Here is a 19,343-nt window from a genome sequence, read left to right as displayed (position 1 = left end):
GCAAAATTTATTTTCTGCTGAGCATTATCTCACCACACTTAAGTAACAACTATAAAATTATCGACATATGTCCAATGTTATAAAATTTTACTACTTTTTGAAAACTATAAAAAAAATGACATGTGTCTAAAGTATTTTTAAATCAACATCATGTGATAATTACTAATAGGTTATTCGTGACAATAGCAACATGTGACATTTGCAGTAATACTGCATATATGAGGGTCCCGATGGGTTCCCTATACAAAATTGTATATTGTAAAACAAGTGTTTTCATACATTTAAATTGTGAAAAACATAACATATTGCTTGCTTGCTTATTAGAAAGCTGAAAGCACCATTAAAGATTAATACAAGTTCTTTTTTTCTAAAATAGTATATTTCATATTTGATCCTTACTTATAAAAGTGTTACAATCAAAGCAAATACATGTTCTGTTTCAACATCAGAGACTGACTATCATCTGGGCAATTATCAAACATGCAACCTGAGAACATCCCCAAAGACTTGAGGAATGACATTTGTCAACTTCAGCACCTTTCAAAAAGATGATATCCTGAAAACCTTTTTAAATAGAACTTTAATTATTCCCTCCCTTGACCTTCATACACTACAAGTGAATTACAACAAAATGTAAACTTCATTCTTATTTAGACAGATAATACTATTTTGTTCAGCATTTCTCATACACTGCAGGGTTTCACCTTGACCTACTTTAATTACAGGAGCATTATATTTCTTGTCAAGAGTTTTGTACAATGGATATCAATATACGTTCCTCAGGTTGCAACATATTAGTTTTCTGCATCCATTCTATCCATTTGAGTGTACTAGACACACATTTCTGAACCATCTAACTGCCTGCTTATATATTCCATGACGATGACAATGACATCTAAAATCTTGACCTACATGACCAATGTTTGAGGATGTATATACACTGAATTCTCCCGAGTCCAGTGACCCTATGATGATAAGGCCAATTCGGTTAACCTATTGTTGGAACCTATTTGATAACACACTAGGTCATTCAAGGTCATACTACGACCTAATTCTTCCACAGTTTCCACATTGTAGGTTTGGCAAAAAGATCTGTTTTACCAGTTCAATTCACCCCATACCACATCAGGTTTCAATTTCAAAACAAATAGTTCTATAAAAATAAATTCACGACAACTTCTTCAGGACACAACTTCGATTCCTTTACAAACACCAGTCACTGTGATTTCTGATTTCACAGAGTTGTCACAGATCTGCACATTCTGCACCCAGCAATATCTCATTTCCAGCTCGGAAATATCACATTTCATCTCTGTCTGTTGCTAAACATCACAGTATCTCACAATTGGATTGGTGGGGGTGGTGAGGGGTGGGTTGTTGTTGTTGTTTTTTTGGGGGGGGGGCTTTAAATATATATTGTATTAATGAGATTTAGAAGTTGTCACCCGAAAACTGACAAAACATCCTAAGGCTCACTTAGGTAGAAACAGAATAACACATACTGGATGTCTCAATATCTCAATGTGTACCAGATGTGCCATCTGCCATCTGGTAAACTTCATCATGTTGACATAGATTGATTTTCTCTATAGTCCACTTTCTTGACTCCTATCATTATAGTCTCTGTTGACAACATGTGTCAGTGACCTCAGAACACTGGTATCTGGAGAAGGTCAATTGACCTAATGTCCAAAATATACTCTATTTGACTAAGCTTAAGATTTTTAACACTCAATTATTTAAATCTATGGTTGTCTTGGTGATTTTCTAAATACAATGTTTGCAAGTATCTTGTAATACCAGGTCCAATCGCTTTGAGCAAAGTTTTCTAGCACCATAGCAAGCATGTTATTCCAACAGTTGCTTCTGTTAACGGACACAGACCTGGGATTTATCCATGATTTAAAATTAAATGCCCTTGGCAGGCAAATTGGGAAACAAAAATCTATTTTGCTCAAATTGGTCAGTGTAATACAAGTCACCTGCAATAAGCTATAAAATAAATTATGAATATTAAATATATGAAATTCCAATTTAGGAATATTTGACATTTGCTGCAGCCTCGTTTATTTGTTGTTTAACGCTGCGCTCAGCAATATTCAAGCTATATGACGGCAGTCTGTAGAAAAGTCAGTCTTGACAAGACAACCAAGTGATTGATATCGTGAGCATCTATCCATGCAATTGGGATACATTGACATGCATCAGCGAAGCTGACCACCCGATCCCGTAAGTTGCCTCTTACGATAAGCATGAATGGATATACAGAACAATGGGTGTGATCAAGTTCAAGTTGGGTATGGGACCCACTCTGCCCTTGAATCCCCTACAGATCAGATGCTTGGGGATGAATTACACTAACACATGTTTCATTTGTTTGTTTGTTTGAACACACTGGACCAGACAATCTAGTGGTCGATGTCATGAGCCTCGATCCACACATTTGGGATACATTGACATGCATCAACCAAGTCAACAAGCCTGAGCACCCGACCCCGTTAGTCGCCTCTTACAACAAGCATAGTTGGCAATAACAATGACATACATATCGGAAATCCAAATAAACAGTGTAACTGAGTGCTACAGCAAATGACAAGAGTCTTTGTACTTGGTAACCTGTTAAATAATCATATATTTACAAGCAAAAAGACTGCTCACCCATTCATGTACAATAACACTGCTCATAAACTGACATGCATGGCTTGCTCCCTCTTGTGCCTCACAGTTTCTTATCAATGTTGCATAGTGCATCCTGCATCTTCAATACAATAAACCTCTCCTGCCTTTATCTTGCCAGTTGTATACATGAAACCACCATCACACAAATAACTACAACCTATGGGTGTGGGAAAAAATCTCAAACTTGATGCACATAACTTCAGCAAATTATATATGTAAATCAAAATATATATATACATTAATGATTCTTTTATGCAGATTAAGATAAGGTGAAGGAAGTTTAGTAATCAGTTCTAAATGAACATAGTTCAGGTTTTGGACATGCAGCTAACACCAATGAGTACAGATTAGTTTTTCACACCGCCCCTTCAATCATAGTCCCTTAAATAAATACAAGCAAAACAACATGAAACTTATATGTGCACTGCCATTCGCCTTCATGCGAATACTTAAAATAAAAGTCATCTTCATGCCATTACGCTAATACAACACATGTCTGTAAAGGTCTTGGCTAACGTTAGCGTTTGGGGGACAAGATGGCACCCAAGTGAAAGCTAATTGGCAGTGAAGGAGAGCAGTGCCCTGATTGGTTAAATGGCTTCCGGTCAGAACTATGTACATTGTATTACCTAAAAATTCAATTCTGTGCTCTGTGTCTCTTCCCATCACTCACAAACATTATCTAAACATTTCAAGTTCTCCTGGAATGTGCACATTAATGTATATTACGTCAGAAGGTAAGTGATGTGTCAGTTGGACAGTCACAAAAGTCAATATAGTCAATTGCCAATACAGATTGTTTCTACTTGCCTTTCATGGTAATCCATCAGTCTGACCACTAGAGTAACTGCCCATGAGACGTTACATTTGTTTCGAGTCTGCCTGTCCTGTCATAACGTTGCGAAGTGAGGTCAGATGTACACACAACAACAAAACGAAACAAGGTATCAATTCGGACATATTTCGGCCAAATCCAACTGTTTTAATTTTGGGGAAAGGTTCAGAACTGCAGTGGTCTACGTGGCTAGTGTCCTTGCGAAATTGTTTCCCAATTTATATCTCCAAAGTTGCCAAAATTTGTTAAATGCCTTAGCTACGTCACAGTTACACACTGATCCTCAGTATATTAGGCTATTCTCTTGATAATGATAACAATTATTCCAGTAGTTATCTGTAAATAATCAAGTCTGGGCCAAGTGAACCAGTGACTGAAAGCATTAGCACTTATTTATGCCAATAGGGCACAAAGACTAGGACAGATTTGTTCTTTTTGCGGGCTTTTACAGACTTTGATAGTGAAAGATCTGGTCAGTATATAGGGGGAAGAAATGCCAGGTACTGGATTATTTTAATCATCTAAAAGTTTGATTTGGAATGGTAGGTGATAAAATCATAAGATTTATCGTTGGAAAAATTCCTGTTTTAGTCACATATAAAACTCTTGGATTATTATTATTGTTAAAGCGATTGTTACTGACGGCAGTATTAAAACAATCTTGACATTTTAAGATCAGCGGATCTTTAAACCAAGCCAAAATCAATGTAAGACTTTCACAATCAACACTCAGTCTGACCAATCCATCCATTAAGGTTTGATGTAGAATATGATGGCCAAGAGAGACAGTGTGAGAATGTAAATCTAGTGTTAATCATTTAATTAAAAATACTTGACTGACTGAGTTCAGTGTTTTGTGTGCGCTTTCTAACATATTGCAAATTTTCTGTAGGGACCCGCCAGGCCATTAGTGGGTTGGTCGAAAAAGATTTGTCCGAAAAGTTAAGGCAACCTGGCAGGGGTGGGGGAAGAATGGGGGAAGAAGAGAGAGAGAACCATAAAAGCACTGACAAGGAAGTGTGGCTTAATTAACGGCCGGCTAGGCCTGCAAGCTGATTGGGTATAACACCACCCGGGTACAGAATATACGCGATCGTTACATTAGTTGTGGTGTTTTGTATATGTAACACCAGTATGGATGTCAAGAGTATGCCTTGGTGGGGGGGGCGGGTGTGGGGTGTGTGTGTGTGTGTGTGTGTGTGTGGGGGGGGGGGGGGTCAAGTAACCTTAAAGGGGCACTGATCTAACGCAATTCCCCGGACTGGTTGTTGCCTTTGTTATTGTTTTTCCCCCGTGAGTACCCGGATGATACGCAATGCAACTGAGCGTGACCAGAGACTGGGCTACTGTCTGCAAGAAATAAACTTGGAGGCTAGAGGCAATATATGTTTTATGCATTTTTGAACATTCATTGGTTAACTGTGATCTATAAAGATTTCGACAAAGGGCGCATATTAATTAATTTTTTACCCCTAAACAAACACACAAAAAGAACGGCGGAGCTCATCGGATGTCGTCTTTTAGAAATACCCCAGATGGTTATAGTTTAATAATAATAAAAAGTATCCATGCAGTGAAAGCATTTTCGGATTTAGGGTTGCGTCGATAATATGATTACTACTTCCTTGTTGTCATCCAGGTTTTCTGATATAACCCTACACTTGTGTATTTGTCGTCATTCACTTGATGCTCAGTTAATGAATTTATTACTGGTACAATTAGTGGTAGCACCACTTAGATAACCTGACAAAGGTTCCAATTTGGCATTTATTGTGTCTGGGGTAATTATTCAATCTAAATCCAGGTTTGAAGTGAGGTGAAATGTGTGTTATGTAATAAACACGCGGCAGCCCAGCAAGAGGTGAATGATCACTTGATTGACTTTTTTTTGTAAATCGTTCCTTGTCATCAAAGGATTAGCAGAAAATATGTTGATTGATTAATCACTGTTATCTTGCACAGTGGATATGTCAAAACTGAGTGTTTACATGTATAGGTTTACTCAAACAAAGGGAATACACTAATATCATGGCGTGAAGTGCCGATGTAAAAACAACATACTTTGTTCAAAGTGTTAACTGATAGTATGTTGATTGATTGCTCATTGTTATCTATCACTCAATGGATTTTTTAGGAACCATGGACGTTATGAAAATACTTGTCAGGTGGGCTTTCTCAGCCGACCCTTGAGACTTGACACCCATGTGAAACACCTGAAACAATCTAAGTGATCAGTTGAGAAACAAACACGGGTTATAATATCCCTAAACGATATATATCTTTCAAAATATTTGATTGTTACAGAGACACGTGACATCGAATAAGTTTCTTTGTGCAGCTGCAGACGAGTGGGATATTGTTCCTTTGTGTGGATATTCACGGATATATTCCTCAAAACAAGGAAGCTGCCTAAAATTTATACACATAAATTTGGTAAGTTGTAATTATGGTATTTGCATTTTGTTTTCCTTTATTTGCTGTAGCATTGAACCGATTTGTTCTTGTTCCTCTACGTCTTGGTTGGGAAATTCTTCAATGCGCGATAGACGTTGTTTTCATGGATCACAAGTCTTTTCCTTTGTAAGCGTGTATATATTACCGTCGATTTGTAAAATGTGATTCTCTCAGGAAATTTATAAAATGTGTAAATATTTCAGTCATTTTGACAGAAAATCTGTCCAGAATCACTTAAATTGATTAAGACGATTAAAGGGCCTAAAAACATCACAACAGATAATAATGTAGGATAAGAAGCCAAACAACATAGAAATGTACTTTTCAACGTAACATTTTCAGTCTCTTGGTGATGACATTAAACATCAAAATGTTTGGAATTCGTTATCATAACAAGACTGATGGAAAAGATTTTCAGTCACTTCGTAAAATAACTGAATATTTAGGCGTTTAATAAATTTGAAAATGTTACACATTTTGACAGTAAAAAAATATACACACTATAAAAAAAGCAATGCTCAGGTGAAATATTTACTTTGTGTTGCAAGTCAAAATAGTGTTAACGAAAATCGCAAAATTACCAAGCAAGTGACTTATCAAAACTGCATCACCATTACTGATGCTATCCACAAAAATACCTACATTTCCTAATTATCTCGAAAACTGTATTTCCTTTTGTTGATCAATGTGACCATACGCCCTTATTACTACCCATAAAAGTGACTGATGCGCTTACGAATGGCGCAGCAGAGGTCGCGAACTAGTCTAGATTTCTGCTATACATCCAGGTACTCACTGGGAAAAAACAATAACAAAGGCAACAACCAGTCCCGGGGATTTGCTTTACTTACTTACTTATATTAGGAGATTTTACGTGCGCTTTCCGACTGGAGCGTATTTCGCACACGGGCCCGGCCGGGCCATTTAGTGGTATAAAAGTGGTAGCGAGAGGAGTGCAACCAAGGAGGGGGGTTTAGTGGTTGCTTATATAAAGTTTTGAAATTTTGAGATTTGGAATACATGCCTTGGGGGAGTGGTTGGGACTAAGGGAGTGTGTGGGGGTGAGTTGATGTTTTTTGGATGTTTAGTGTTGGTGGTTTAGTGAAGTTTTAAATACGGTTAATTAGTTCTGTTTTGGTTAGGTAAATGCCTAGGGCTTTGAAGTTTTCTATTTTATTTTGGGGGTTAAGGATTGCTTCTAAGGTAAGAGCGTTATTTGGATTTAGGTTGGTTTGTAATGTTGTACGTTGTGTGAGGTAGTGGGTGCAATGTAGTAGTACGTGGTCTATTGTTTCTGGGTGAGTGCAGTGTGGGCACTTCCCGTTTGCGTGTTTTTTTAGTTTTAGAAGGTGGTTATTTAGTTTGGTGTGTCCTGTTTGGAGTTTGGTGATTATTCTATCGATTTTTTTGGAGGGATGGAGGATTTTTGGTTTGGTGAGGGGTTTTTTGAGGGTTTTTAGGATTTGGGTTTTTGTGTTTTGATAGAGGTTATGCCATTTTTGGGTGATTTTACGTTTGTTTATACTTTTGATTTCTGCTTTAGATATTGGTAGCTTAAGGCTTATGTCTGGTATTTTTAGGGATTGTTTTGCGGCTCTGTCTGCGTTTTCATTCCCGTAAATTCCTACGTGAGCTGGTATCCAGATAAGTTGTATGTTTTTGCCTGCCTCTGTTAGTTTGTTTACGCTTTTGAGAATTTGGTTTATTAATTTGGGGCGGTTTTTGGTGTTTTTGTTTTGGAGGGCCTGAAGTCCGCTTAGTGAGTCTGAGAGTATTAAGATTTTTTTTTGGTTTTTGGTGTGATGGCTGTGGAGCGCCGTGGCGATACCCATGAGCTCTGCGGTGAATATAGATTGGTTGTTTGGGAGTCGGAAGGATTGAGTATTTTTGACTGGTTGGGCTATATGGACTCCGAAACCTGTGTGATTTGTGATCGGATCAGCGGATCCGTCTGTGTATATGTGACACCAATTTGGCCATTTTTGATGGATGTAAGCTAGTGATGTGCTTTTAGCTAGGTTTGGGTCGGTTTGTTTGTTTATTGTGTTGGCTAGGGATGTGTCTATTTTGGGGATTTTAAGTTTTGGGGTGAATACGTTTGATTGTTTGCAGTTTTGTTGTTGGTTTCCTATTTGGTGTTCGTTATGGTAGTTTATTATTCGTTGGGATATTGGGGTGAGTAGAGGGTGTTTTCTAGTTAGTGCCTGGTTTTGGGGACGTATGTTTTGGTTTAGCATGTTTTGGAGAAGGGGGTTTGATTGAGATGCTGCCCAGAAGTTTAGTGTTAAGTGTTGTCTACGTAAATTTAGTGGCATTTCTCCTGTAAGGGCCTGAAGTGATGTGAGGGAGGTGCCATGTTGAGTACGTGTTACTAGTTTGAGGGCTTGATATTGTATTGAATCTAGTTTTTTGGTTAGGGTTTCGTTTAGGGTATCGTATATGGCACAGCCGTAGTCTAGTTTAGATCTGATTAGGGATGTGTAGAGGCTGAGGAGGGTATCTTTAGAGGCTCCCCAGTTGGAGCCGGTTAGGCATCTTAGTGTGTTTAGATCTTTGCTACATCTGGTGGTTAGGTTTTGGACGTGAGCATCCCAGGAGAGATGCTCGTCGAAGATTAGACCTAGGAATTTAGTTTGCTTTTGAAATATGATTGGTTTATTGTTTAGTTTGAGGAGAGGGGAGGCCCGTCTCATATTTTTGTGTTTGAATACTATTCCTGTCGTTTTTTCGGAGTTTAGGGAGAAGCCCCATTTGTCTGCCCAGTTTTGTATTTTGTTTAGGGATTTTTGTAGTAAGTCCTGAGATGTTAAGATACTTTTGGAGCGGATCCATAGGGCTCCGTCATCCGCAAATTTTGAGGTGTTTATTTTGGGGGATAAGCCATCAAATAGGTCGTTTATCATTATGTTAAAAAGTGTGGGGCTAAGAATGCTGCCTTGAGGGGTGCCGTTTTCCAGGGGACACTGCTCTGACAAGGCCTGGTCTATACCCACTGTAATTTTGCGGTTTTGGAGGAAGCTTTGGATGTAGTTTACGATTTGACCTTTAAGTCCTATTTTTTTAAGTTTTTGGATTAATCCGTTATGCCATACCATATCAAAGGCTTTAGAGAAGTCCAGAAAGATGCCTGTTGTGTATTGTTTGTTTAGTTGACCGGTTTTAATATCCTGTTCGAGACGAGCGAGGTTATCTAGGGTGGAGCGGCCAGGAGTGAAACCGCTTTGATCTGAGTTTATTATGTTATTTTGAGATAGATAGTGTTGAAGTCTATTTTTGGCCATGGATTCCATTACTTTGCAAAGGTTGGAAGTAAGAGAGATTGGTCTATAGGAGTTAGCTTGGTTGGTTGGTTTACCGGGTTTGGGAATAGGTATGATTAGCGCCTCTTTCCAGGGGGTTGGTACATGGCCTTTTATGTAGATTAGGTTATATAGTTTGAGTAGTGTCTGGAGTAATTTAGGGGGGAGTTTTTTTAATATTTGGTAGGAGGTTAGGTCTAGTCCTGGGGCTGTTCCCTTTTTCCTATTTTGGAGTACATAATTGAGTTCTTCTATTGTGTACGGCTGATTTATTTCTAGGGCGTCATTATTTGGGTCTTGGCTAGGTTTGGTTTCTGTTTTAAGTTTTAGTTGGAATTTGTCACTGAAATTGTTATTACTGCTTGTGGCCGAAAAGTGGTTTGCTAGGTTGTCTGCTTTTTCGCTAGGGGTTGTTGAGTTATTTATGTTAGGTGTCTTTTGGTGACGTTTTAGGCCTCTAACGGCGTGGATTTTACGCCAGACCGTTCTGGCGTCTGTACGGTTGTTTAATCCCTCACAGAATTTTTTCCAGTCTCTAGTTTTTGCTATTTTAACTAGGTTTTGTACCTTGTGGTTTAGTTGGTGAGCTACTGGTATGTGGTTATGGTCGCGTTTGGCTTTGTTGAAGGCTGTTTTACGTTTTTGTCTAGTTAGTTCTATTTCCTCGTTCCACCAGGGTACAGAGGGCCTACCCGATTTATTGGGTTTTTTAAAGGGGATTGCGCTTTTGGCTGCGTTTATTATGAAGTCCGTTAGGTTTTGGCAATATATTTCTGGGTCACTATTTTCTAGTTCTACTAGGTTAGCTTGGTTGCATATGTCTTGGAATTTATCCCAGTTAGCCTGGTTGTAGTTAAATTTAGGTTCTGAACTTTCGGATTGATTTGGGACGTTAGTGTTTCCTATGGTTATGTTTATGGGGAAGTGATCACTTCCTAGGGGGGCGTCGTGAACTTCCCATTGGGTACTTTGAGCTAAGTCTGCTGTACATATGGTTAGGTCGATAGCCGACATGTTTTTATTGTTTTTGTCGTATCTGGTAGGTTGGTTGTTATTTAGTAGTACTAAATTATTTGTTTCTATCCATTCTGATATTAGTTTGCCGTGATTATCTAGTTTATCTCCCGTGCCCCAGGAAGGGTGGTGGGCGTTGAAGTCTCCTAGAAAGATGGTAGATTTGTTGCCTATCTTTGTGAGTATGTTTAGATCCTCCGGTTGGATTTTCTGTTGTTGCCAGTGGTAGATGTTTATGATGTTTATTTTTTGGTTTTTAAGGGTGATTTGGATACCATTGGCTTCTAGGTTTGGGGTGTTTATTTTGATTTCCTCGTAGCTTATGTCTTCTCTAATTAGTATTAGTAGGCCACCTGATGCTCTTATTATTTTGGTTTTAGGTCGATCATGTCTGACTATGTTGTAGTTTGGTAGGTGAAATTTGGATTTATTGGAGAATTTAGTTTCCTGGATGCACGCTATGTGTGGTCCTTGTTTTAGTTTAAATCTAGCTTTTAATTCGTGGCTGTGGGAGTTAAGCCCGGCCGCATTCCACTGAAAGATATTAAGGCCTGTCATTATGTGGGCTTTTAGTGTTTGGAGATTACGATTTTGGTTTGGTTTTTGGTTTATAGTCCTGCGATTGCTAGGTTGTAACTATCGTAGAATTCTTGGTAGGTTTGGGTAGTTAGATTTAGTCTATGTGCTACCTGGTGTAGGTTAGTGGCTTTAAGGTCTGGTTTGATTTCTTTAAGCATGTATACTAGTAGGAGTGTGAAGCTATTTAGTTTGGTGGTTAAAGTTTCGGGTTCAGGTTGAGTTTGGGGTTTGCGTTTGCGATTTTTCAGGGTTTTGGGGGCTGAAAATGTTTTATCATTTATGTTTTGATCAGTTGTGGTTTGGGAGTCATCTAGGTTAATTAGATTGGTTTCCTCACTATCCATGGGAGTTGTGTGGGTGTTTGGTTGTGTTGGAGTAGGTGTACTGGGTATTTCAATGGGTTTAGTAATGTTTAGTTTTTCGTGTGTTGCTTGCTCGTGTGTGGTTGTTGTTGCCCTGGTGGCTGTAGATTGTATGGTGTTGGGGTGAGATATGGTAGGTTTAGTGAGTTTTGGTTTAGGTGCGGGTGTGGATGCGGCGACTGGTTTGGGTGTGGCGAATGTTGGCGGGTAGTGTTGGGTTTGGGTGTTTGTGGCTGATGCTTGTGGTGTTGGCATGAGGACGCCGTCGTACGGGCTCTGTAGGTGTGGTTGGTTGTTTGGTTGTGGTGTGGGTAGTAGGGGTGTTCTTGGATGCTGTGTCAGTTTTCGTGTTTGTATTTTGGCCGAGTCGATGTTTATGTGTCGGTTGGCCTGTTGGGTGAGTGTGTGTTTGTGGGGGCATTTGTTGGATAGTGAGGAGTGGGTGTTTGTTTTGCAGTGAATGCACCAGGGGGCGCATGGCCCTAGACATTGAGGTTGAGCGCAGTTTCTACATTTAGTTTTTTGATATTTACATCCGTTAGCGGTGTGATTGTATTGGAGGCAGTTTGTGCACTGTTTGACTTGTTTGATATAGGGTTTAACTTCTAATTTAGATGACGCTCCGAAGGAGATGTGTTTAGGGGCTTCTGGATACGTTTCTGATTTTTGGAAGTTTATGATGACTATCGGCGTGTTGGTTATTCTACCGTTCCTATTTGATGTAATTCTTTTAGTGCTGGTTATTTTAGGTTTTAGATTTGCTTTAGATCAGTGCCCCTTTAAGTTAACATCAATTATATAATCTTAACATTGTACAATATTGTCTTTTTCAAATTTAGGCCCCCCTCCCCTAATCCCTGCTGTTATAAAGATAAATATTGATTGATCTTTGTCACCAATTAGTGCTAATTAACCCAAACAGTATTTGTCTCACCTGCAGTCACTGTCCTCTCACAACAACTGCATGCACCTGCAGTAGATCATTGCATAGTGTATGCTAGCAGTCAGTCCTGGGATCATAAATGCCCATGTGCTTTGTGTAACAGAGTCTATGACATGTCGATTCACCTTTGTAGGGCTATTATGATGGTTCTGTTCTGATGCTGAATTAAAATGTTGAATGAAATAAAGTAAAAGAGGGTATCAAGCATTTGAGTCATTTCTTTTGTCTATAATAAGACAAGTCCCTTTTCATGATAGGGGTTCATTACCTGATTAACATGTGCAACCAGGTATGGCATTGTTGTCTTAAGGTGTCTCACAACTAGGCTGTCTTACTAATGGGAGGAGACCTTCTGATGTACAAACCGTCCAAATGGAGTGCTGGTTTTCTTGGGGGGAATTAGTCAGCAAAGAACCGGAGTCACAAGAGACAAACTACAATTTTATTTACAAGAACAATGAACGATTTTCAATGTCTTAAAAATATAAGTGATGACAGATTTACTTAAATAAAATGGTTCAAGGCAATCTATAAAACTATGTAAACATATCTTTTGTCATTGAATATTATGTCTAGGAGATGTGTTCTCGTTACCTCAGGCTAGCATCTATCAAAATGCTATAACTGAAACTACTAATATTTTGTATATGAATTTTACCTTGATTTATACGTATTACTTGCTATTCTATAATTATATGAAATTTTGTATAAATGTTATACCATGATAACTTATAAAAGCGCTTGCTGTGGATCTAATTATTACATGAAAACTTAGTTGGTTGGTTTTTTGTTTAAAGCCGCACTCAGCAATATTCCAGCTATATGACAGCGGTCTGTAAATAATCGAGTCTGGACCAGACAATCCAGTGATTGATATCATGAGCATCAATCCACACAATTGGGATCGATGACATGTATCAACCAAGTCAGCGAGCCTGACCACCCGATCCCGTTAGTCGCCTTTTACGACAAGCATAGTCACCTTTTAAGGCAAGCATGGGTTGCTGAAGACTTATTCTACCCCGGAATCTTCACAGGTCTGAAAACTTAGTATAAATGTTTTATCAAGATACTATTTCAAGACCGCAACGGGACACCATGATTTGGAGAAACTATAAAACAAACTAAGAAAGCTGTGTCTTGCAATCACCTGTGATCCATGCATCCAGCATAAGGATCGTCCTGGTTACTTTCATCACTATTTTTGGTTCACAGGTTCAAACATATACATAGGGACTCACTTGTACTTCTTCCTGAAAAATCACCCATTCATCTTCCGAGAAACATTCACATTCCATGATAACTCAAAAACAAGTGTCACTCTGAGAGATGGACATATCGGCATGTTAGGATCAATTTGTTTTCACAATAATACGAAAAGGAACGAAGTAAGTATGATCGATGCCTCATCATTTTACACACAGATCAGCCAGTATTTCCAACAAAGAAAAGTCTAACCAAAATGAATAAAATTGTTTAATTTTGTATTGGAGAATGGCTGAGGGTCAAAAAGAGTGAAGAATAGACTTGTTTTGCAGAGAGTGAGTGAGTTTGGTTTTACGCCGCCTTTAGCAATATTTTAGCAATATCACGGCGGGGGACACCAGATCCTTTGCAGAGAATATTGCAGCCAATACTGACGAAGGCTTGTTTGGTAGGGTGCGAACGGAGGGGCGTCCCTGTTGTGCAATCAAGCATGTAATTTGGGAGGACATTTCCTTCAACATGACCATATATGGAGCATCTGTATATAAAGACCCCATCTTCCCTGTATTTTCGTTTCTGCCTTTGAAATTGACAGACAGTATAAGTGCAAATAAATCTTATTTATGCACTGCTTTTGATATTTTGACTGCGATGTTTGCATTAACAATGTTACGATCTATCCAATTCTGCAAAGTGGAATATACCCATGAGGCTTGCACTTAAAGGGGCACTGATCTAACGCAATTCCCCGGGACTGGTTGTTGCCTTTGTTATTGTTTTTTCCCAGTGAATACCCGGATGTATAGCAGAAATCTAGACTAGTTCGCGACCTCTGCTGCGCCATTCGTAAGCGCATTAGTCACTTTTATGGGTAGTAATAAGGGCGTATGGTCACATTGATCAACAAAAGGAAATACAGTTTTCGAGATAATAAGGAAATGTAGGTATCTTTGTGAGCAGCATCGGTAATGGTGACGAAGTTTTGATAAGTCACTTGCTTGGTAATTTGCGATTTTCGTTTACACTATTTTGACTTGCAACACAAAGTATATATTTCACCTGAGCATATGCTTTTTTTATAGTGTGTATATTTTTTTACTGTCAAATGTGTAACAAATTTATTAAACGTCTAAATATTCAGTTATTTTACAAAGTGACTGTAAAACATTTCCATCTGTATTATTATGACAACGAATTCCAAACATTTTGATGTTTATGTCATCACCAAGAGACTGAAAATGTAACGTTGAAAAGTACATTTCTAAGTTGTTTGGCTTTTAATCCTACATAATAATCTGTTGTGATGTTTGTAGGCCTTTTTGATCGTCTTGATCAATCTGGACAGATTTTTTAGTCAAAATGACTGAAATATTTACACATTTTATAAATTGCCTGAGAGAATCACATTTTACAAATTGACGGTAATATATACACGCTTACAAAGGAAAAGACCTGTGACAACAACGTCTATCGCGCATTGAAGAATTTCCCAACCAAGACGTAGAGAAACAAGAACGAATCGGTTCAAATGAAGGAAAACAAAATGCAGATATCATAATTACAACCTACCAAATTTATGTGTATAAGTTTTAGGCAGCTTCCTTGTTGGAGGAATGTATCCGTGAATATCCACACAAAGGAACAATATCCCACTCGTCTGCAGCTGTACAAAGAAACTTATTCGATGTCACCTGTCTCAGTAACAATCAAATATTTTAAAAGATATATATCGTTTCGGGATATTATAACCCGTGTTCTCAACTGATCGCTTGGATTGTTTCAGGTGTTTTACATAGGTGTCAATTCTCAATGGTCGGCTGAGAAAGCCCACGTGACAACTATTTTCATAGCGTCCACGGTTCCTAAAAATTCCATTGAGTGATAGATAACAATGATCAATCAATCAACGTATTATCAGTTAACCCTTTGAACAAAGTATGTTGTTTTTACATCGGCACTTCGCGCCATGATATGAGTGTATTCCCTTTGTTTTAGTAAACCTAGACATGTAAACACTCACTCTTGACATATCCACTGTGCAAGATAACAGTGATTAATCAATCAACGTATTTTCTGTTAATCCTTTGATGACTAGGAACGATCCGTTGATTTACAAAAAAAAGTAAATCAACTGATCATTCATCTCTTGCTGGGCTGCCACGTGCATATTACATAACACACATTTCACCTCACTTCAAACCTGGATTTAGATTGAATAATTACCCCAGACACAATAAATGCCAAATGGGAACCTTTGTCAGGTAATATAAGTGGTGCTACCACTAATTGTACCTGTAATAAATTCATTAACTGAGCATCAAGTGAATGACGACAAATACACAAGTGTAGGGTTATACGAGAAAACGTGGATGACGCAAGCCGAAATCCGAAAATGCTTTCACTGCATGGATACTGTTTTTAGTATTAAACTATAACCATCTGGGGTATTTCCAAATGACGACATCCGATGAGCTCCCTTGTTCTTTTTGTCTGTTTGTTTAGGCTGAAGAAATTAATTAACATGCGCCCTTTGTCGAAATCTTTATAGATCACAGTTAACCAATCAGTGTTCAAAAATGCGTAAAACAAATATTGCCTCCAGCCTCCAAGTTTATTTAGCTGTCCTTGCAGACGGTACCCCAGTCTCTGGTCTCACGCTCAGTTGCGTTGCGTATCATCCGGGTACTCACGGGGGGAAAACAATAACAAAGGCAACAACCAGTCCGTTAGATCAGTGCCCCTTTAAAGGCCTAGTCATTTCTTAAACAAGAGTGGGATATTCTATTATACCCCAGAGTCACAAATCAGCTTCATAGCTCTGTAGTTTCCAAAATGTCAACAACAAAAAAGTTCCATTTTCAATAGATTTTGCATATTGCTAGACTAACAGTAACACCTATAGCCTATGAAAACATTTCTTTAAAATAATCGTAATTTATTTTTGTCAAAAGAGCCTTTCCTCCTCTCCTATGTAGAGTGAAGGAAACTAGACTTGGTTTAGATTTATCTCGACTTGCCCAGGCTTTTTTTTGTAACAAAAATCATACATGTATATAATATACTAGGGCTGTTACAGTTCACTCGCATATTCGGGGAAACGAAAAGTATCCCTTCATGAATTGAATTCATTATTCATGGCCACTAGAATTGAATATTTATGAATATGCAATCATGTGCATTTACATACCCTGTACCTAAAAAATATCCATAAGAACATGTTATATGCATAGATTTCTATAAAGACAACACTCTTACAATATTTAATTTGACAGTATTGTGGTCACTGGTCATTGTCGCATTTGAGCAGATACTAGTACCTGGATAAGTGCAGTATATAAATGTATAATATATTAATAATTAACAAACCATGTCATATAATTTATGTTGTTGATGTTTCACTGAATATAACAAATAATACTTCAGCTGCTGACTTGTTATTGTATTCGTGAATTAATATTCGTATTCGTTACTCTGATACAAATCATATTTCGCCTCATAGTGTAATCGTTGCAGCCCTAATATAGTAATATACACATATAATTTCCACAGTCATGTGCAGGACTGGCACATTTGCCTACATCCATGCCTTTTTTGTTCAGGTGAATAGGACACACAATGCAGGTGCCTGCTCAAAAAGTATACAGAATCCAAAAGAGTTGGTCATGCACCATGACTGTGGCATTTATATATTTTTTAGGTAGTTTTTTTAAACTAAAAGCCTAGGCAAGTCTAGATCAAACTAGAATCTACACCAAGTCTACTTTGCTTGATTACACATATGCACAACAGCAGAAGAGGAAAGGTTTTTTGGAAGAAACAAATTATTATAATTTTAAAGAAATGTTTTCATTGACTAAGTGTTGGTCCTAAAAAGAGTGTCAAATGATACTTGTAGGTTTCTCGTCCCCTCTCACAACTAACAGTGTGCATTCTGACATGTATTCTTCGCTAAACTGTGCAAATGAAATACAACGTATCAGCTGTCATATGACTAAAGCTGCTAACATAGCATATATTGAAAATCGGTTCTTGAGTCCCATTCGCAGTCAAGATTAAAAAAACTTATAGGCCCTAACACTGGAATTTATGACAACTGTGCTCCGTCAATTATATTTTATCCTTTACAGTGCCAAGGCGACATTGTTGACTGTTGCATCATAAGATCGCCCCAAGCTCAATCAATATTAATCCAAGTCGAGTCTAAACTTTACAGTGTACACGATGCGTGTACACCAGCGAGCGCTTCAAATGCAAAGTACTGACGGTCCCTTGCTTACAGTGGCGTTCTTTGTGCTTATTATTTGTCATTTACGCAAAGCAATACGAACATCTGCATTGATGAAATATGGCAACATAGGATGTCAAGAAGAAGTACCGTACCTCGATGTCAGGAATATCCCTGCTTAGTGCTGTGCTCGCCATGTTGTTAACGATTCTCCGCCTGGGCCACCTTTGACCCACGTCTCCCTCTGACCCACTTTCCCTGGCGACTCGCCATGAAACAATCTTGCGATGCCAGTGCAAATATCTTTGGCTAAATGTCACAAACAGATATTTCCTCATGACTTAAACAGTAACCAGTCCGGGGAATTGCGTTAGATCAGTGCCCCTTTAAGAAGGTTACATTTATTAACAAAATATGGCAAACCATACATAGACGCTATAATGTTTCTTTTTCCGTGTCCATGTCAAATCATCATATGACACGATTTGGGGTCAATGATCACATTCGCATTCAGTATGAGGTCAGTAAACTAGAGAAATAATAATATGTGACATTATGACATTATAACACGAATTGCGAATGATTTCAAAACATCTACTCTTCCGGTTGAAGTTGACGTGGGTATTTTGCATCAAGTGAAACGGTTTCAAGCCAAAACAACATTCGTATCGATTACAACTAAATCAACTAAATCAAGTTTTAGGGATTGCCTACAAGTCGGGCCAAGAAAAGTCGGGCCGGGCCGGGCCAGCGGGTAATACTAAAAATGGATTGCAGAATAATAAAACGAAACGCGCATATCTAGGCAGATCTCAAATGTCCACAAACGTATAGTTTTGCTCATTTAATTGAGTTTGTATAAAAATGCACCTTCAACAATGTAATTACCGTATTCGACGTAATAAACGCCCAGGGCGCTCTCAAAATTACAGATAGGGGGTGAAAAAAACCGGAGTTGAAAGATCGTAAATTCCGTGGTTTATGCTGACAGTCTGAAATAATACAAAATAAAAGTCTATGCGTATTATACACGACATATATATTTTTCCAGAATTTAATTGCCCATAATTAAGGGTGCATATAACACACGAGTGTGTATTATACACGAATAAATAAGTCTTGTGCACATTATTCAATCGGAAGGGGTGCTAATAGGGATTGTTCACTAGCCAATATATTAGCAAATATCGCCGTGGGCGTTTATTAAAGAGGGGCGCTTATACGGCGAATACGGTAACTGATGATTATGACTACATACCGTGAGTCAGCGTCTTGACTGTGTGTATTCTTTGATTAGAATGCTTCTCACCGACCTTAGTGTGTAGGGGTGTGATGTCCTGGGCAGGAAACGACAGTGTTTCGACTACTCTTCTTTCATTAATTAACGTGTTAAGGTAATTAACCTTTACTAATTCGTGTTAAACAACACAGGATGTTTTCTGGAAGTGGATATTCGCGAATGTCAAAAGACTGACACGACACGTTTTAATAACTGTCCAAGCACTTCTAACTGGCTGACTGACTGATATAGAAGATTTAACGTGCGCTTTCCGACTGTAGCGTATTTCGCACACGGGCCTGGCCAGACCATTTAGTGTATTCCGAGAAGGGTGAAAGTGGTGTGTGCAACCCAAGAGGGGGCTTTTAGGGGTTGCTTATATTGATTTTTTGAAATTTTTAAATTTGGAATAAATGCCGAGGTGGGTGGAGGAGGGAACTAAGGGAGCCGGGTGAGGTGGGTGTTTGT

General features: G+C 38.4%; 1 protein-coding gene across 1 annotated transcript in view; it reads right to left on the bottom strand.

The window, feature by feature from the left end:
* The window catches only part of LOC124138758 (dihydropyrimidine dehydrogenase [NADP(+)]-like), a 51,556-nt gene extending 33,300 nt beyond the window's left edge, over window positions 1–18,256 (bottom strand). Inside the window, exon 1 of the mRNA XM_048399702.1 lies at window positions 17,752–18,256. Within this exon, the coding sequence (XP_048255659.1) occupies window positions 17,752–17,934 (183 nt within the window). The 5' untranslated portion in view covers window positions 17,935–18,256. The remainder of the gene's footprint in view (window positions 1–17,751) is intronic.
* Between the last annotated feature and the right edge of the window lie 1,087 nt (window positions 18,257–19,343).

This window comes from Haliotis rufescens, unplaced genomic scaffold, assembly GCF_023055435.1.
Source record: "Haliotis rufescens isolate VD_foot unplaced genomic scaffold, xgHalRufe1.0.p SCAF_2, whole genome shotgun sequence".
Classification (NCBI taxonomy): Eukaryota; Metazoa; Mollusca; class Gastropoda; order Lepetellida; family Haliotidae; genus Haliotis; species Haliotis rufescens.
The sequence above is the reverse complement of the archived record's forward strand: the minus strand, read 5'-3'. Positions and strand labels throughout refer to the sequence as shown.